General features: G+C 38.6%; 1 protein-coding gene across 1 annotated transcript; it reads left to right on the top strand.

The window, feature by feature from the left end:
• Positions 1–237: 237 nt before the first annotated feature.
• On the top strand, positions 238–17,629 carry TRAPPC6B (trafficking protein particle complex subunit 6B). Its single transcript, XM_081138859.1, has 6 exons — positions 238–710; positions 6,936–7,003; positions 7,720–7,837; positions 9,207–9,290; positions 10,870–10,963; positions 12,255–17,629. The coding sequence occupies exons 1-6, from the start codon at positions 630–632 to the stop codon at positions 12,284–12,286; spliced, it is 477 nt and encodes a 158-aa protein (XP_080994985.1). The 5' UTR covers positions 238–629; the 3' UTR covers positions 12,287–17,629.
• The last annotated feature ends 338 nt before the right edge of the window (positions 17,630–17,967 follow it).

Genomic DNA, 17,967 nt, shown 5'->3' with positions numbered 1-17,967 from the left:
CCAATATGGAATGGGATAATTTTTCAATATATCTAAAACGTGTATCCTGAAAAATTATGCTTTGTTCACTCTTTTTACAACTATTCACATTGAATATAAGGCAGGAAATGGAAGCTTTTGATGAAGCCTATAGACATTCTTGTCGTCGGTTCATCAAACTCATAGAAAATTAACACAAAGGTGGCAGTGGGAACGCCTCCCGCCTTAACACTGTCTCTCCCCACCCCCACCCCAGCTACATCACGTGGGCACCAGTCGTTCACCCCAGGGGACTAACTCTGTGATCATAGAGCTGGCTCAATACCGGGGTAGAGTGGACCGGAAGTTGTTTTTTCGCCCCCAGCCCAGGGGCTGGACTGGGTCTCCGCAGATTCGGCTTGGTTCCCGTAGCTGTCACACTCTCTCTTTGGTCCGCAGGATTTGACAGCCCTGGGGCGGGCTCGCCCCCATACCGGGCTCACTTTAACACCAACCTGCAGGAAACCGAGTGAATTCCTCGGTCTCCTAGCAACGAGGGTCGGGCTGAGGGAGCGGCGGCGGCGGCGCCCAAATCACTCTGGCGCTAGCCGGAACCCAGAGCCAGACCCAAACGGGAGCCGAAAACCAGAGCGTGGAAGAATAAGCAGGAAATGGCGGACGAGGCCTTGTTTTTGCTTCTCCATAACGAGATGGTGTCAGGAGTGTACAAGTCCGCGGAGCAGGGGGAGGTGGTGAGTGTTGCCACAGGCCCTTGAGGTCCTTGAGGTCCTTTTGCGGTGACACTGTTTCCCCTCAGTTCTTTCCTTCAGCCCCTGTCCCGTCGCCACCCAAGCCTTCCGAGTTGTAGACAAGGTGGTCTATCTGCAGGTTTCCGAAGCCCTAGAACCTGTGAGCTGTTTTCGGTCTTTCATCCTCTTTTTTTCGCATCTTCTACTGTTTGATACTTTTTTGTCTATTTCCATACCTGTGTCCTGCAGGCCGCAGATTTTCTTTTAGTGTTGTCTCTACCATGATTTACGGCAGGGTTAACTGCACAGCCGATTTTGGCACCCCAGCTTAGTAATTCTGCCATTTCCAGCATTTCTGAGCGGTCCACTGGGCAGACCTGTCCCAGCTTGAGAATCCTGTACCTCCCTCCTTACCCCTGACCCTCCGTACCACTCCACGCAGCCCGAAGATAGAAGCCTAATGAGGTTTGAGGTCAAAGCAAAGTTTGCAGGCTTTCCTATAATTAGGAAACAAATTAATTAAAAAATATTTAATGCCCATTATGTTAGAGTCGGTTTTCTAGGTGCTGGGGATATAGTAATGAAAGAAACAATGGCCCCAATCCTTGTGGAGGTTACTTCTAATATATGGGAGCCCTCATTCACTCATTGATTTATTCAGAATATACTTACTCTGTGTGTATTGTGGGCCTGGCACTGCTAAATGAATAAGATAAAACCCCTGCCTCACAGTGGTTGGGGAATAGGGGGTTCAATGAAGGTACTGGGTGGTAATTAGGTATAGAATTACAGAGTTATAACAGACTTTATAAATGAGGTAGTCCAAAGTCATGCTCAAGTCAGAAGCCCTTTCTATAATGCTATTAATAAAGAGGGGTGGAAAGGGGGGGTAGGAAAAGCATCCTAGGCAAAAGTAAAAGTTACATGAAGGAGTGTGAAGTATTTAAATACTCATTGTGACTAGATTGAGTGGTGGAGAGTGAGACGTATTGAGAGCTAGAATTCTTGTATAATTAAAGAATTTGGACCTTTTTAGTGGAAAATTTAAAGGATTTTTAAGAAGAGGAATGACGTGGCCCATTTATGTGTTAGAAAGAGGGGCTGGCTGGAGAGGGAAGATCCTTGTAGTGAGAAGATCATGTATTGCAGGCACCCAGGCAGGAGATGATGAAGATCTGAGTTAAGAAGGGATAGAGAGAAGTGGAGCTAACAAGTTTGTGAGAAAGCAGGTGGAATGTCTAGGACTTATTTAGGTATAGGAGTGAGAGTTGAAAATTATCCCCAGGTTTTTAGATTGAGCAGCTAGGTTGATTGGAAAGGAATAAAGGAGAAGAAAGAGATGAAGATAACGAATTATTTTTGGACAGGTTGAAATTTTGACATGCCTGTAGGATATCCAGAAAAAGGAACTGCCAGATTATAAACTACAAGAAGGATAGTGTCTTAGTCCATTCTGGCTGCTGTAAAAAAAAATCACAGATCGAGTGGTTTATAAACAACAGATTTCTTTCTGGAGGCTGGGAAGTTGAAGATCAAGGTCCCAGCAGAATGCCTGTCTGGTGAAGGCCTGCTCCTGGTTTATAAATGGATATCTTTTGGCTATGCCTTCACGTGGTAGAAGGGGGCTAGCTAACTCTCTGGGGTTTGTTTTATAAGGGCACTAATCTCACCTCCCAAGGGTCCCACCTCCTAATACTATTACATTGGAGGTTAGGATTTCAACATATAGATTTTGGGGGGACACAAACATTCAGTCTATGACAGATAGGCATGATGCATTAGGAGATATCGTTAGGAAGACTTCAGGACGAGTACTGGAAAAGAAGCAAGTTCTATTATCAGATCCATCTGTAATAGAGATTTTTTCCAAGTTAAATATTTTTTATTTTATCATCAACAACCAATAGATATTAATGTTTAGCATCTGTGCTAAGTGCTGAGTTGCAGACGTTTGCTGTTTGTGCAAAGCTAGCCTTCGTTTTCCCCAAAGAATAATTAGTAGCACACCCCTTTTACTCTTTATCATACTGTCCCTGTCCCCCCCACCCCCAACATGTGCAATTAGTTCTCTTCATTTTCCCTCTCTTCCAGCTCTTGCCCAGGAAAATAATCTTTTTTTAAAAATCCTTTTTTCCCTAATGTATTAACCCAAAAGAAAACAAAACAGAGCTTTTGTAATTATGACTGATAAGTTTTCAATCATTTAAACCAGCGATTTTCAACTGGTGTGCCACAAGAATTTGTTTTAAAAAATATATCTTTATTGATTTCAGAGAGAGGAAAGGAGAGGGGGAGAGAGAGACAGAAACATCAATGATGAGAGAGTCATTGATCAAGCCCACAACCTGGGGCCCTGACCAGGAATCGAACCCCAATCGCCTGGATCCCAGGTCGACGCTCAACCACTGAGCCACGCCCTGCCAGGCTGCCACAAGAATTTTTAAAACATGCAATATCTGACTAATTTAGTCAGGGGTGTTGACTTCTTTTCCCTTAGATTGTCAAAGAAAAAAATCACAATAGCCCTATCTGATTTTGCTCAGTGGTTGGAGCGTTGGCCCACCGATCGATGGGTCCTCTGTTTGATTCCAGCCAAGGGGGTATACCTTGGTTACAGGCTCAATCCTGTGCCTGGTCAGGGTGTGTGTGGGAGGCAACTAATCGAAAAAAAATAAAAATGACAACAGCTAACAACACAATAGCTATTTGGTGTGAATAAATCAAAATTATACCCACTTTTTTGTCAAGTTGGCAAAAAATATATTTTTGGTGTGCACAGAATTTTAGTAGTTTATGTGTGCCATGAAATGAAAAAGGTTGAAATCACTGATTTAAAATAATAATAACTTTCCCTATTATAATTTGTTTATGGTGGGGGGAAAATGTAAAGTGCATATAAACAAAGTGATTTTTTAAGTTATGTGGCAGTCTTGATTAGAATCCATATTGGAATCAGGGTGTAAGAGGGTTCATTGTGTTAACGTCTCTACTTTGTGCTTCACATTTTTTCATAATAAAAAAATGTAAAAGACAGACATATAATCCTGTCATCCAGAAATGGTTTTTATATATCTTTTTAAACATAAAGTCTTAAGTTTTGATATGAAATAAAGGAACCAGTGTTCTCATCCTCCAGGTCATTGATTTTCAAACTATGTTAAAGAGGAATTAAATCTCTAACAACTGATTAATTGGGTATTTACCAATTTATGGGGAATAGGTTTTTTAGAAAAGTTAATGGATAAAATATTTTCAAGTTTCATTTTCTTAAAATTTGGTGCCTAGTGATGGGTACTCACAGATGCCAAAGGGAATGAATAAGTAGTAACATCAGAAGGTATTTACTAGGGCTTATTTTAAAAGCTCATGTGTTCATAGTTAGTCTTTGAGAATGTCTACATATATAAGCATATTTGCTGCTAACCATTATGTTCCTGGGTGATTCTACAAAGAGTAGGTTGTTCTACAAAGAGCATCATGACTTACAGGTACTCATTCCACCTGAGCGTGTTTGGGGATGTGTGGAGAATAACAGAAAAACCAACGATAGTGATATGTACAATAACAAATGTATGTACAGTGTTATGGGAACATAAGAGTATCAGGGAAGGTTTCTGGGAAGATGTAATACTTGAGCTGAATTTAATGTATGTGCAGTTTAGGGAACAGCTTTTACAAAGGCATGGAGGCAGAAGAAAGTATGGAACTCTGGAGTTGCTGCAGAAATTTCAGTGTGGTAGAAGGAAGGATGTTTGTGGATATGTGGCTGTTAGTGATTCTGGTTAACGAGCCAGGGATGATTTTTCTTAAAATTATTATTGATTGATTGATTTGTAGAGTGGGGGGGGGGGAGGGAAGGAAGTAGACAGGGAGGGAAAGAGAGAAAGAGAAAGAAAAAGAAACATCAATTTGTTGTTCCACTTATTTATGCATTCGTTGGTTGATTTTTTTTTTTTTTTTTAATATATCTTTATTGATTTCAGACAGAGGAAAGGAGAGGGAGAGAGAGAGAGAAACATCAATGATGAGAGAGTCATTGATCAGCTGCAGCCCGCAACCTGCAACCCGGGCATGTGCCCTGACTGGGAATCGAACCCCGATCACCTGGATCCTAGTTTGACGCTCTACTGCTGAGCCACGCCCGGCTGGGTGGTTGATTCTTATATATGCCCTGATCAGGGATCTAACCAACAACCTTGGTGTATCTGGACAATGCTCTAACCAACTGAACTACCCAGCTAGGGCTAGCCAGGGATCATTTAAGGAAAGGCACATAATGCCATGCTAAGGAGTTTGGACCTTTATTTTGAAGAAAGGGGAGGGAATGCGGAGAGATCCAGTAGAGAAATAACATGATTTGCTTTTTAGAAAGTCTATACCAGAAATACAGAAAGTAAATCAAAAGAAGAAAAAAGTAGAGACAAGGAGATCAGTCAGAAGGCTCTTACTGAAAACCAGGAGAGAAATGATAAGGGCTAACTTAAGCAGTAAGGATGGAGAGAGATGTATTTTGGAAAACACATAGAATTAGGCTCCACAGGACTGGGCCACAGTGTGTATGGAGAGGTTGGGAGCAAAGAGGTAACAAAAATGGAAGGTAGGGCCCGGCCAGGCGCGGCTCAGCCGTTGAGCATCCACCTAGGATCCAGGCAATCAGGGTTCAATTCCCGGTCAGGGCACATGCCCGGGTTGCGGGCTCCATCTCCAGTCGGGGGAGGCAGCTGATCAATGACTCTTTCATCACTGATGTTTTTTTCTCTCTCTCCCTCTCCTTTCCTCTCTCTGAAATCAATAAAGAAGATATATTAAAAAAAAAAAAAAAAAGGAAGTTAGGGAATTCTGGAGGAAGGGTAGGCTGAAGATGCCCCCTAGAAACACAGATTTAGTAGTCACAGCCTCATAATTGGAGTACATGGTTTCTTAGAATAAAGTTCAGCAAATAATGAGACCTCTGGTGTACTTCTTAGTGAGAGGCAAATAGGCATCAGAATATATAAAAATTCCTTCCCTCTTGGAGCTGTATTCTAGCAGAGGGTGGGGATGGAGGGACATGGCAATATAAACTTAGTAAAATGTGTATATATAGTACATTAAATAGAGAAAGAAGTTCTTTGGAGACAGCTTAAGCAGGGAAGTGGGATAAGGCATCAGAATCACTTTTAGAGGGCTGCTTAAAACGGATTACTGTTCCCACACACGCAGTTTCTGATTCAGTAAATTGGGGGTGGGATTACTGAGTGTGTCATTTTTATAGGTTTCTATGTGATGCCAGTGTTGCTGGTCTTGAAAAATCATATTTTGAAAATCATTAGGATAGAGAGTTGCTGAAGGGGAATAATGTTGCAATTTTAAAGAAATGGTTAAAATGGGTTTCAGTTGAGATGGTGACGTGAGCGAAGACTTAAAGTGAGGGGGTGGGTTTTTGTGAATATCTGGAGGAACAGCTGCCTATACAAGAGCCCTGAGATAGGAGCATGTCTGGCATGTTTAAAGACAGCAAGGAGACCAGTGCAGCTGTAGCAGAGTGAGTGGAGAAGAGTAGTAGGTTGAGGTCCAAGAAGTACATGGGTCTGGGTTGTATAGGTCTTTGTAGGTCATCCAGAGGATTTGGGCAGTCTTCACCACAGGGATAGTATTTAAAGCCTTAAGACTGGATGAACTTGTCAAAGGAAGAGCAAAGCAATTGCATGAGTCCAAGTATAGGATGGGGTCATCAACTTAAACACACTGAGAACTAGAAAGCCTGGATAACTCTTAAGAGATATTTTGAAGCAAGGAACAATAGAACTTAGTGACAGCACAAAGTGAATGACTGACAGAAAAAGTCAAAGGTGATACCAAGTTTTGTTTTTGTTTTTAGAGAATTTTATGAGTTTATTTGAGCCAAAACTGAGGACAGTTGCCATGAGCAAGATCTCAAATGTTCCTCATACCAACTTTTCTAACTGAGAAGAGGAAATGTTAAAAATGTAAAAAAAAAAAAAGGCGGGGGGGAGCAATTAGGAAGAGGCTTCGGCATTTCTGAAAATAATAAGCAACAGTTCCCTATTTATCTTACTGCCTTATGAAAATGATTAGTACTAAGAAAATTCACTTTTTCTTGTAATGTTTCAATGAAGAAAGTATAAATGTTTACATTAATTTTTTTTAGCCAACATTTTAAAACAATTTTGAATACCAACATTCTGGCATTCTGAAAGTATTCAAAGCAATTATCTTTTAAAATAGGAAAACGGACGCTGTATTACTAAGCTGGAAAACATGGGGTTTCGAGTGGGACAAGGATTGATAGAAAGGTGAGCAGTCTGGATTTGAAAATTTTCTTCCAGGTAGGTTATGAACAAAGATGATCCGTTTGAAAAGATTGCATAAAATTTAGATACTTTAATTTTAATTTTTCTCTGTTCTTTAATTCACAAATTGAAATTTCTTTTTAGGTCTTATGTTATTTTAACTCAGTTCAACTTTTATGTTTTAATATTTGAAGAAAATATATATTTTATATATTTTAGACTTGTTTTCCTTGAAAACTTTGGTGTACTGAAACCTCTATCTAAAATCTTGTTGCATTTCCTACTTAAGGCCCATAGGGTGTTTTTTTTAACCTAAATGTAATTTTGTTTAAATGAATAGGGATGGAAATGCCTTAGAGTATATGTTTATGCATGCAATCATCTTCCAATGTATAGAACAACTTTTTTTTTTATTCCTTCCTCACTATGTGAATAGTTGAACTTTGTTTTATATAACAATACCATGATCATCCTCAGCTTTTTTTGATGTGCTAGAATGAATTATACCTAAAACTGCAACTTACTATTAGACTCTACTGTTAGACCAATTTTAGTCCCATAATTGAATTAAAGAATGTGAATCCATTGAGATGGGGTCTACTTTTCTTGATGCTTATCACTTATGACTGTCAATGTTCAGTTGGAAATTAGTTAACAATTTGCCCCTCCTACGTTCTTTGGAGGAAAAATACTATATTACTTCTAGTTGATCTTTTTAGGTTTACAAAAGATACTGCAAGGTTCAAGGATGAATTAGATATCATGAAGTTCATTTGTAAAGATTTCTGGACTACGGTATTCAAGAAACAAATTGACAATCTCAGGACAAATCATCAGGTATTTCGATAAAGCCTATTTTTAAGTCCTTTAACTTAATATAAATATCCTATTTTAGTGATTTACTTATTTAAAATTTAAAATAATTTCTAGTCAACTTTAGAATGTTTCTCTTACATGTATTTAATAAGTTATATTCTCTAATAGGATATAGTGAATAAAGACAAAGGGATAGCAGTTTCTTTCCCCCAGTTAAATAAGTTATTTTAAGATTTAAAAAGTAGCAATGTCAGAATGATAAAGGTTTTAGGATTGGGTTCCTTAGTTATTATTACTTAGTGGTAATATGAAGCAGAACCACAAATATATCACATTTATGTTTTTAGAGTAATTTCTGAAGTCTAATTTATAGAGCATATTTAACTCTTAAATATGTCTTTATTATTTAGTTGCTGTCATATTTTCTATTAAAATATTTTGTTAATATAAAAATTAATAGACTGCATGGAAAATGGTGCATTTAAAATCCACTTGAGGAAGTATTTAGAGTGGATCTGACCTTTTGATTAAGTATAAAAAATGAAAAGAATACCTAGTAGCTATCCATAGTATTTATTTTTTCATATAACAATATCAACCTGAGTATGGAAGTACTTGAAATACTATGGGAAAAAGTGATTGATTATTGGCTTCATAGATATGAGTTAATAATGTATAGCTGCTAATTTCATCTGGACAAGTAGATTTCTGATTCTTTTGCACTAGGCTGTGAGTTAAGGATAGAGACTGTCTTACGCATCTTTGAATCTTCAGTATCTAAAAGCATTCAGCAAATGTTAGTCTTATAAAACGCTGAACAACTCTGCCTGGCCAGTGTGGCTAAGTGATCTCCATGAACCAGGAGATCACCATTCAGTTTCCAGTCAGAGCACCTGCCCAGGATTTGGGCTTGATCCCCAGTAGGGGGCGTGCAGGAGGCAGCCAATCAATGACTCTCATTGATGTTTCTATCACTCTCTCTCCTTTCCTCTCTCTGAAATCAATAAAAACATATTTAAAAAAATAAAATACTGAACAACTCTTGAGCTTGAACATTGCAAAACTCCTTCACTTAAAGTAAATTTGAGGCCCTGGCTGGGTAGTTCAGTTGGTTAGAACGTCATCCCTACACACCAAGGTTGCAGGTTCAATTTGGAGTCAGGGCACATACAAAAACCAACTAATGAATGCATAAATAAGTGGAATAACAAATCTCTCTCTCAAATCTCTCTGTCTCTCAAGTCAATCAACAAAGAAAGAAAAAAATTTTACCAATAGAAAGGAGTTTTAATAACTTAGAAAATTATTTAATAACTTAAATAATTTTGAAGTAATTTTTAAGGACTGCCAACTACACTGACTTTGGATGTGTTTTCTGTTTTTGGAACAGGGCATCTATGTACTTCAGGACAACAAATTCCGTCTGCTTACTCAGATGTCTGCAGGAAAACAGTACTTAGAACATGCATCTAAGGTATTTAATGGAATAGAAGTTTGAGGTTTTTTATTATGAAAAGAGTAGAACCATAGGGAAACGTACAGTGCCAATCACAACAGACTTTGGAATTTAAAGTAGGTTTTACCATATTACTTTTTTGTTTAAACACTTTTCTTTGAAATAGAAGACAGGTGTTCATCATATTAAAATAATTTATATTAAATTGTAGCAAAGTATGCTTATAATGACCAATTAAAGAAACACTATAACTGAATGCCAATGGAATGGATATTATTGGTAGATTTTTTAATATAGCACAGATATGTCAGAAAAGATACTCAAGCTTATTAGCTGTGCAAAATTGACCTCAGAGTTTATATTTACAATCTCCTTTAATAGATTAAATAAATTGTCTTAAACATAGTTAACAGTGTTTCTAAGAATACATGTTTTTTGTTAAGTATATCTGTTTCTGGGTTTTGTGTAGTTTTTGTTTTTCAGTCTCACATAGGGATCAATTAATAAGCAGATATATATATTAAAGATGATAGGTTTTAGTGTAAGGGTTCCTGTGAAGTGATTAAAATATCTGGGACCGTCTAAGTTGCTATTTATCTATAAAAATTTGTCCATACTTAAATCATCTAACACAAAGGCAGTATAGGTATAGTGGAAAGAACATGGACTTGAGACCAACTAAATCTAGATTTAAGCTAAGCGCCACAACTTACAGGTTTGTGACATTGGGTAAGTTACATAACCCCTCTCAACCTTAGTTTCCTCATTAATAAAACTGGTTATAATAATTTATATATTATAAAGTCTCTAAGCTTTCTTCCAGTTCAGAATTTCATGACTCTTAATTGCTTTTATCAGTACTCATTTATGTTTATTATAAAATAATATTCTATATTATTCATATATGTATAGTATTGTTGAATAGCATACAATGCAGAAATGTAAATAATAAAAAATTCCTTAGATTATTACTTTTTTAGTTCCCATTCTTGCCCTGGCTTTCTCTGCTGTAGCTCAGTCCCTTGTTTCTATATGACAAGGTTTCTCAATGTAGACACTAATATTTTGAACTGGATAATATTTTGTTGAGAACAAATCAAGATTTTTGGTTGTAGAAAGCAGAAACCAACTCTGATTGACTGGAATAACATAAGCTCACAGAATTGATGGAAAGGCTCACAAAACAGGCAAGAATCATGGGAAGTTTAAAGCAGCCAGAAAGACAGCCCCCAATCATTCCACTGGGAGGGTCTGATTAGAATTCTTCAGGCAGAACTGACATTAGACACAAGCCACCTTTGTTGCCTCTAGGACTAATTCTAACCTGTTTCCAGCTTGATTTTGTCACTCATTCCAGATTCAGAGTCCTGGACTGGAACACATAATTTGCAGAGCTTGTCACGTGTCATGACTTAGTTGCAAAGAGCTGGGAAATCTTCTAACAATCCAAATTTTCAGTAATTTGAAAAGTTCTTCCACAACACCTTCTTAAAACAGAAATAACTTAATAATAGTAAGACTTAACTAAATGTCATACTTATCCATAGATTTTTCTTAGAAAATCCTTAATATTCTTTACACTTCTTGTTCCTTTTAGTATTTAGCATTTACATGTGGCTTAATCAGAGGTGGCTTATCAAACTTGGGGATAAAAAGTATTGTAACAGCTGAAGTGTCTTCAATGCCTGCATGTAAGTTGAAATCACATTTTTTACAAATTTTTTAGTTACTGTTTTTCAGGGCTGGTGGTTTTTTGTTTATTTTATTTTTGTTAATTTAGAGAAAATTTAAAATGCTAAAACCGTTTATTTTACTTCGACCAATTTTAACATTTAATGTAGTAATATGTAGCATACTTACATTCAGATTCCATGATTTTTGAATTCATAATGGACATTGATTTAAGAAAATGTGCTAAAGAAATCCAAGTTTATTAGACAACTTAAGGGATGATTGTTAACTTTTATATATATATGTTTTTATTGATTTGACAGAGAGGAAGGGAGAGGGAGAGAGAAGGATCCATGAGAGAAATATTAATTGGCTGCCTCCTGCACCCCCCCATTGGGGATCAAGCCTGCAACCCCGGCACGTGCCCTGATCAGGAATAGAACTGGCAGCCTCTCGTTGCCTGGGAAGAAGCTCAACCAACTTAGCACACCAGCCAGGGCAATTCTTAACTTTTAAAGGAAAATTTTCTGTTGTATTCTTTTCAGATAGAAAATTTTCCTATAGCATTGAAAAACATTTTTAAAGTTTTCTAGACTATATTTATTATATATAGCTAAATAAAACCAACTGGTCTTTTTTTTTTTTTTTTAAATATCTTTATTGATTTCAGAGAGAGGGAGGGAGAGAGAGAGTTGAAACATCAGTGATGAGAGAGTCATCATTGATTGGCTGCCTCCTGTATGCCCTCAGCTGGGGATCGAGCCTGCAACCTGGGCATGTGCCCTGACCTGGAATAGAACGGTGATCTCCTGGATCCTAGATCTATGCTCAACCACTGAGCCACGCCTGGCCGGGCTGGTCTTTTTTTTTTGAGATTTTTTTTTTTAGGTTTGTTTTTTTTTTTTTTTTAATTGTTGAAAGTATTACAGATGTTCCCCTTCCCCTCTCCCCCCATCTGATTAGTCTTTTATCACTAAACTCCTTTCCAAAGATCTTTTCACTAAGAGATACCAACCAAGAATAAAATTGACTTGAGCTTCAATGTATTTCTTTTCTGTTTATAATGATAATTAACAGTGAAATACCCAAAATGTACAAATTACAAAGAGAAACAAAGGCACTTATTCATCAGTCAGTTAATCATCTCATAAAAATGGAATTAACTTTATTGAATATTGTGAAAAATGTGGAAAGTCTGACATAGCAAATTTCTTGATTAAAACTACTTTCTAAGTAGAGCAGAAAACTGACATTTAGACTTGTTTTCCTTGTTCCTAAAATCAAAAGGATTTTTCGTGTTTTCTTTTTTAGGTAAATTTCAGGTGATGATACAGAAGTTGTAGAACATACTGAAATGCAAGACTGCCGCAGTGTAAAGAGTTAAATTATTCATGTATAAAGTATTTCAAGTAGCAATGACTTAATTACATTGTTGGACATTTGTGTTGATATAAGCTATGTGCTAACTTGTATAATAATGAAAGATGTACTCTTAAGCAGGACTGAGGTTGTATTTTATCAATTTAACATAGACCAAATTAAAGCAGATAGAGACATTCTACTGTAACATGCACTTTACTGAAACTATTCGGAATGAAAACAAATCCTGATTTCAAATAAACACCAAGGATCCTTGTTTTAACATTTCTACTTGCTTAGTGATATATATTTAACCACAGATGGAGAAGCAAAACTCAGGGTTTGAAAAATTAGCATAAAGAAAATATGCACCAGCCAGAATCATTTGTGTAACAATGAACAAATTTTGATTGCTTTATGAATTTGTTTTGGTTATTAAAAAAAACAAACAGCATACTAAATTAGACTTAATTTTTATTTTATTGCTTATAATTTACTTCTATTAAGAATTTTTATGCCTGTATAAGGATTTCATTATATACAGTATATATGTGTGTGAGATATGTCATATCAGACTGCCTAAATTTGCTCAAAAACATAATTTCACTTTAATAGAATTCAGTCCTGGAGAGATCCATTAATGTAATAAAAGTGAAATATAGATTAGTTTAAATGTGAATTCATTGACTCCAGGACCAAAGAATATTAGGTATATTAGGAAGGAATTTTTATACTTCTGTTACAGTTTCAACTTTCAGTTTTTCTCTCCTTGCACGGAAGTGCTGGTGAGGTGTCTTGCCTCTTTATCTTTTTTTTTTTTTTTTTTTAAGGCAGACCACTCTAGATTGGTAGGTGGCAGTTTTTTATTTTATTTATTTACTTTTAAATATGTTTTTATTAATTTCTGAGAGAAGAAGACAGAGATAGAAACATCAATGACGAGAGTCATTAATTGGCTGTCTCCTGCATGCCCCCTACTGGGGATTGAGAGCACAACCTGGGCATGTGCCCTAATCAGGAATTGAACCGTGACCTCCTGATTCATAGCTCAATGCTCAACCACGAAGCCACGCCAGCAGGGCTTATTTTATTTATTGATTTTAGAGAGAAATATCGATTTGCTGTTCCTCTTATTTATGCACCCATTGGTTGATTCTTTTTTTAAATCTTTTATTATTATTATTATTTTTTAAATTTATCTTTATTGTTTCAAGTATTACAGGTGTCCCATTTTTTCCCCCCCAAATGACCCCTTCCCTCAAATGACCTCTTCCACCTCACTCCCACCCCCTCCCAGGCCTTCACCGTTATTGCCTGTGTCCATGGGTTATACATATATGTATATAACTTCTTTGGTTAATCTCTTCCCAACCTCCACCCTCCTTCCCTCTTTCCTCTGAACTATGATCATCTGTTGCATGTGTCAATGTCTCCGGATCTATTTAGTTTGTCAGATTCTCTTGTTCATTAGCTGCTTCTTAAAGAAGACCCTTCAACATTTCCTGTAATGCTGGTCTGGTGGTGATGAACTCCTTTAGCTTTTCCTTGTCTGAGAAGCTCTTTATCTACCTTCAGTTCTAAATGATAGCTTTGCTGGGTAGAGCAATCTTGGTTGTAGTTCCATGTTTCTCATCAGTTTGAATATTTCTGCCACTCTCTCTGGCCTGCAAAGTTTCTGTTGAGAAGTCAGCTGACAGTCATATGGGTGCTCCCTTGTAGGTAACTAACTGCTTTTCTCTTGCTGCTTTTAAGATTCTTTCTTTGTCCTTAACCTTTGGCATTTTAATTATGATGTATCTTGGTGTGGGCCTCTTTGGGTTCCTCTTGTTTGGGACCCTCTGTGCTTCCTGGGCTTGTAAGTCTATTTCTTTCACAGGTAGGGGAAGTTTTCTGTAATTATTTTTTCAAATAGGTTTTCAATTTCTCGCTCTCTTTCTTCTCCTTCTGGACCCCAGTAATACGAATGTTGGGCCTCTTGAAGTTGTCCCAGAGGCTTCTTATACCATCTCAATATTTTTGGATTCTTTTCTCTTATTGCTCTTCTGGTTGGGTGTTTTTTGTTTCCTCATATTCCAAATTGCTGATTGATTCTCAGCATCCCCTACTCTACTGTTGATTCCCTGTAAATTATTCTTCATTTCAGGTCATGTAGCCTTCATTTCAAATTGGTACTTTATGATGTCATCGATTTTCTCAGTTACTTTCGTAAAAGTCTTACTAATATGGCTGAGCATCCTTATAAACAAAATTCTGAACTCTGTATATGTTAGCTTGCTTGGATCTATTTATTTAGTTCCTCTTCCAGAGATTTCTTCTGTTCTTTCTTTTGTGACATGTTTCTTTGCCTCCACATTTTGGCTGTTTCCAGGTGTTCGTTTCTATGTATTAGGTAGAGCTGCTATGTCTCCTGGAATTTGTAGAGTGGCTTTGTGTAGTAGGTGTCCTGACGGATCCAGTGGCTCAGCCTCCCCAATCACCTGAGCTAGGCCTTCTAGGTGCTCCCATGTGGGCTGTGTGTGCACTGTCTGTTGTAATACTGTTGTGGTTGCTGTTGGCGTCACTGGGAGGAATTGACCCCCAGACCAATCAGCTGTGAGGACCAGCTGCAACTTTAGCCAAAGAGCTGATGTGCTGGAGACACCTCTGTGGAGCAGGATTTATTTCAGTGGAGCTTTGGTGTTCACCAAGTGCACCCCTTGAGTGTGTCACTCGTGGATGTGGTAGGGTTGTAATCAACCACTACAGTCTGACCACTGGGTGCATTGTCTCTGGGGCCTCCTTGGATGTGCAAAGTCAGCCTCTGCCAGTGCCTTGCCCAGGGCCACCCAGCATGAGCTACACAGCAAACTGTAGTTGGCTGCTACTTGTGCTGGGCTTAGCATTGTCCAGGAGCAGCCAAGCTATGAGCCAATGCAGGCTGCCGCTAGTGCCAGGCCTGGGGACCCTTATCAAGCCGTATGGGGAACACTGCTGCTTGTTTGAGAGATTTTAGGAAAGTCCTAAGCATGAGGCTCAAGAGGCCACTTGCACAGAAAAGCTACTGGAAATGCCTTGGATGAGCTTGCAAGTTGGGAGGGTCGGAGTCTCCGTGAATCACCTGGGCAGGGCCAAAGGTGTGAGTCAGGTGCTGGAGGTTCAAATATGGCGCCTGCCTGCCGGCTCTGTGCGGGGAGGACTCGCCGAAGGAGCAGTGGCCTCTGCCAGCCCTTCTGTCTGGGAGGAAGCAGCCCCTCCACCTCTCACCCCAGTTTCAGGCAGGTTAGTCCCTCCCCAAGTATCCCAGGTTCCTTTCAAGCTGCTGCCCAGCACTTGGGCTCAGAGGGAGCGCATCCGAGTGAGTCCGTGCGCGGGCCCTTTAAGCAGAAAGCCTGAGACTCCTACACCCTCTGGGACCCTCAGCAACAGTCCCCGCTGGTTTTCACAGCCCGAAGTTGTGGGGATTTCTCTCCCCGGCCCTGGAGCCCTGGGCTGGGGACCTGCTGTGGGGCTGGGACCCCTCACTCCTCTGCGAAACCTCCTGGGTTTAAACTGCGGCACCGGTTTGGGCCCGCGGCTGCATCTCCGCAATTCAGCCCCAGTCCACCCGCCTCTTCGCCCCTCCTACTGGTCTTGATGCTTCTTCAGTTCCCCAGTTGTAGGGCTTCTGTTCAGCCAGATTTCAGGAGGCTCTGAGTGCTGGTGGTTCTGTATTTTAGTTGTAATTCTGATGTGGTTGTGGGAGGCGGCGGGTGCAGCTGTTAACCTCCGCCACAATCTTGTTTACTCTGGTTGATTCTTGTATGTTCCTTGACCCAGGACCGATCCCAAAACCTTGGCGTTTGGGGATAACACTAACCAACTGAGCTACCCAGCCAGGGTCTATAAGACATTTTTCTCTCTGTCCCAGAGAGTAGATTTGATAACCTGAGTGAATTTTAATATGTCAGGTTCTAACTGGTTTATTCTGCTAAGAGACACAGATGAAATCTTATTTTTTAAAATTAATAGAAATGAATAAAATTTTAGTAAAAGTACATCACAATTTAGTAAATGTATAATATTCTCCTGACCAAAAGAAACAATGTATCTTTTATGTGAATAAAAAAATACACGGTACAATCTAATTTACTTTGTCACTGTCCCACAGACCTAATTAAACTACCATTTAGTAGCTATTTTTTTCAAAATAACTATTTCTAAATTATACATATATTTAAAATATATCTTTATTGATTTCAGAGAGAGCAGAGGAGAGGGAGAGAGAGAGATAGAAACATCAATGATGAGAGAGTCACTGATAGGCTGCCTCCTATATGCCCCCGGCTGGGGATGGAGCCCGCAACCCGGGCATGTGCCCTGACTGGGAATCGAACCCTGATCGCCTGGATCCTGGGTTGATGCTCAACCGCTGAGCCACGCCCCGCCAGGCTCTAAAGTATATCTTTAAAATGTATAATTTCTCAACAAACGTAAGGCTTTCTACTTCTGTTAAGAGTTGGGGAACTTTTTCTCTTCAATTGTTCATTAAAGTCAGAAGATACTTTTAATTGTGAATGCCTGGCTATAGTGGTAGTCTGTGCACACTTTATTTTTATTATATTAGTGGCTTAAAATGTTATTACTTTTATTTGTCTCTACATTCCTGAAAAAAATCCTTATGCCAAGCTGAGTCATTAAAAAAATGGGTTCTCAGTTACCTATATGAGAATCCTCCAGCTTGCTAAAAAATAGACGTGTAACTTCATTAAAATCATATCTTATACCACTGGTCTTCAGCCCATGCAAACTTGCCTTCTTTTTTATGCTATCTAGTCCTCAGAAATTTTATTCTGTGTGAGTAGTGTGCATAACTACATGTTCAGCCACTAGTTATGGAAGAAATGTAAATTAAAACAATAATTGACACATTACCTCTCTCAAATCAACCCCCAGGAAGCTCCCCCCCAGCCTCAAATTAACAAAAAATGTGAAGCTATAACAGCTGGTTGTAGTAGAGGTTGGAAGTCTAAACTCTTTATAGTAGACACTCCTGGCTGCCTATCCAGTATCCACTCTCCCTTCTTTTCTAACAGAACCCCACTTTTGATAGGAGTGGCAATGTGCTGAGCTAAAAAATTTCTATTTCTGCCTGGCCAGTGTGGCTCAGTGGTTGAGCACTGACCTATGATTCAGGAGATCTTGGTTCGATTCCTGGTCGGGGCACATGCCCAGGTTGTGGGCTCGATCCCCAGTGGGGGGTGTGACTCTCTCATCATTGATGTTTCTATCGCTCCTTCCTTCCTCTCTCTGAAATCAATAAAGATATATATATTTTTTTAAAAAGTTAAAAAATTATATTTCCAACTTTCTTTATAATTAGAAAATGTCATAACTCTAGCAAATAATACATAAATTGAGGGTTTCTTATAATGCGTTCTCCTTTGACATAGACAACAAGAAGGAATGGTGCTTTTTTATCCTTCCTGGAATATAGATGTGAGGCAAGAGACAAAGCAACCATATCATGACTGAAAAGATGAAAGCTACACACTAAAACTGATAAAAGAAATCTGGATGTAGCCCAGGACATTTAAGATAGAGTTGCTGTACCAACCCTGAACTTCCTATACCAGAATTATCAAATGAGAAATAAAAATTCCTAATTTTTAAAACCTCAGTTAAGTTTTCAAATGCAACATCAACTTGT

This window comes from Miniopterus schreibersii (assembly GCF_964146895.1).
Source record: "Miniopterus schreibersii genome assembly, chromosome: 1".
In the NCBI taxonomy this organism is placed as follows: domain Eukaryota; kingdom Metazoa; phylum Chordata; class Mammalia; order Chiroptera; family Miniopteridae; genus Miniopterus; species Miniopterus schreibersii.
This window is presented reverse-complemented; position numbering and strand designations above follow the sequence as displayed.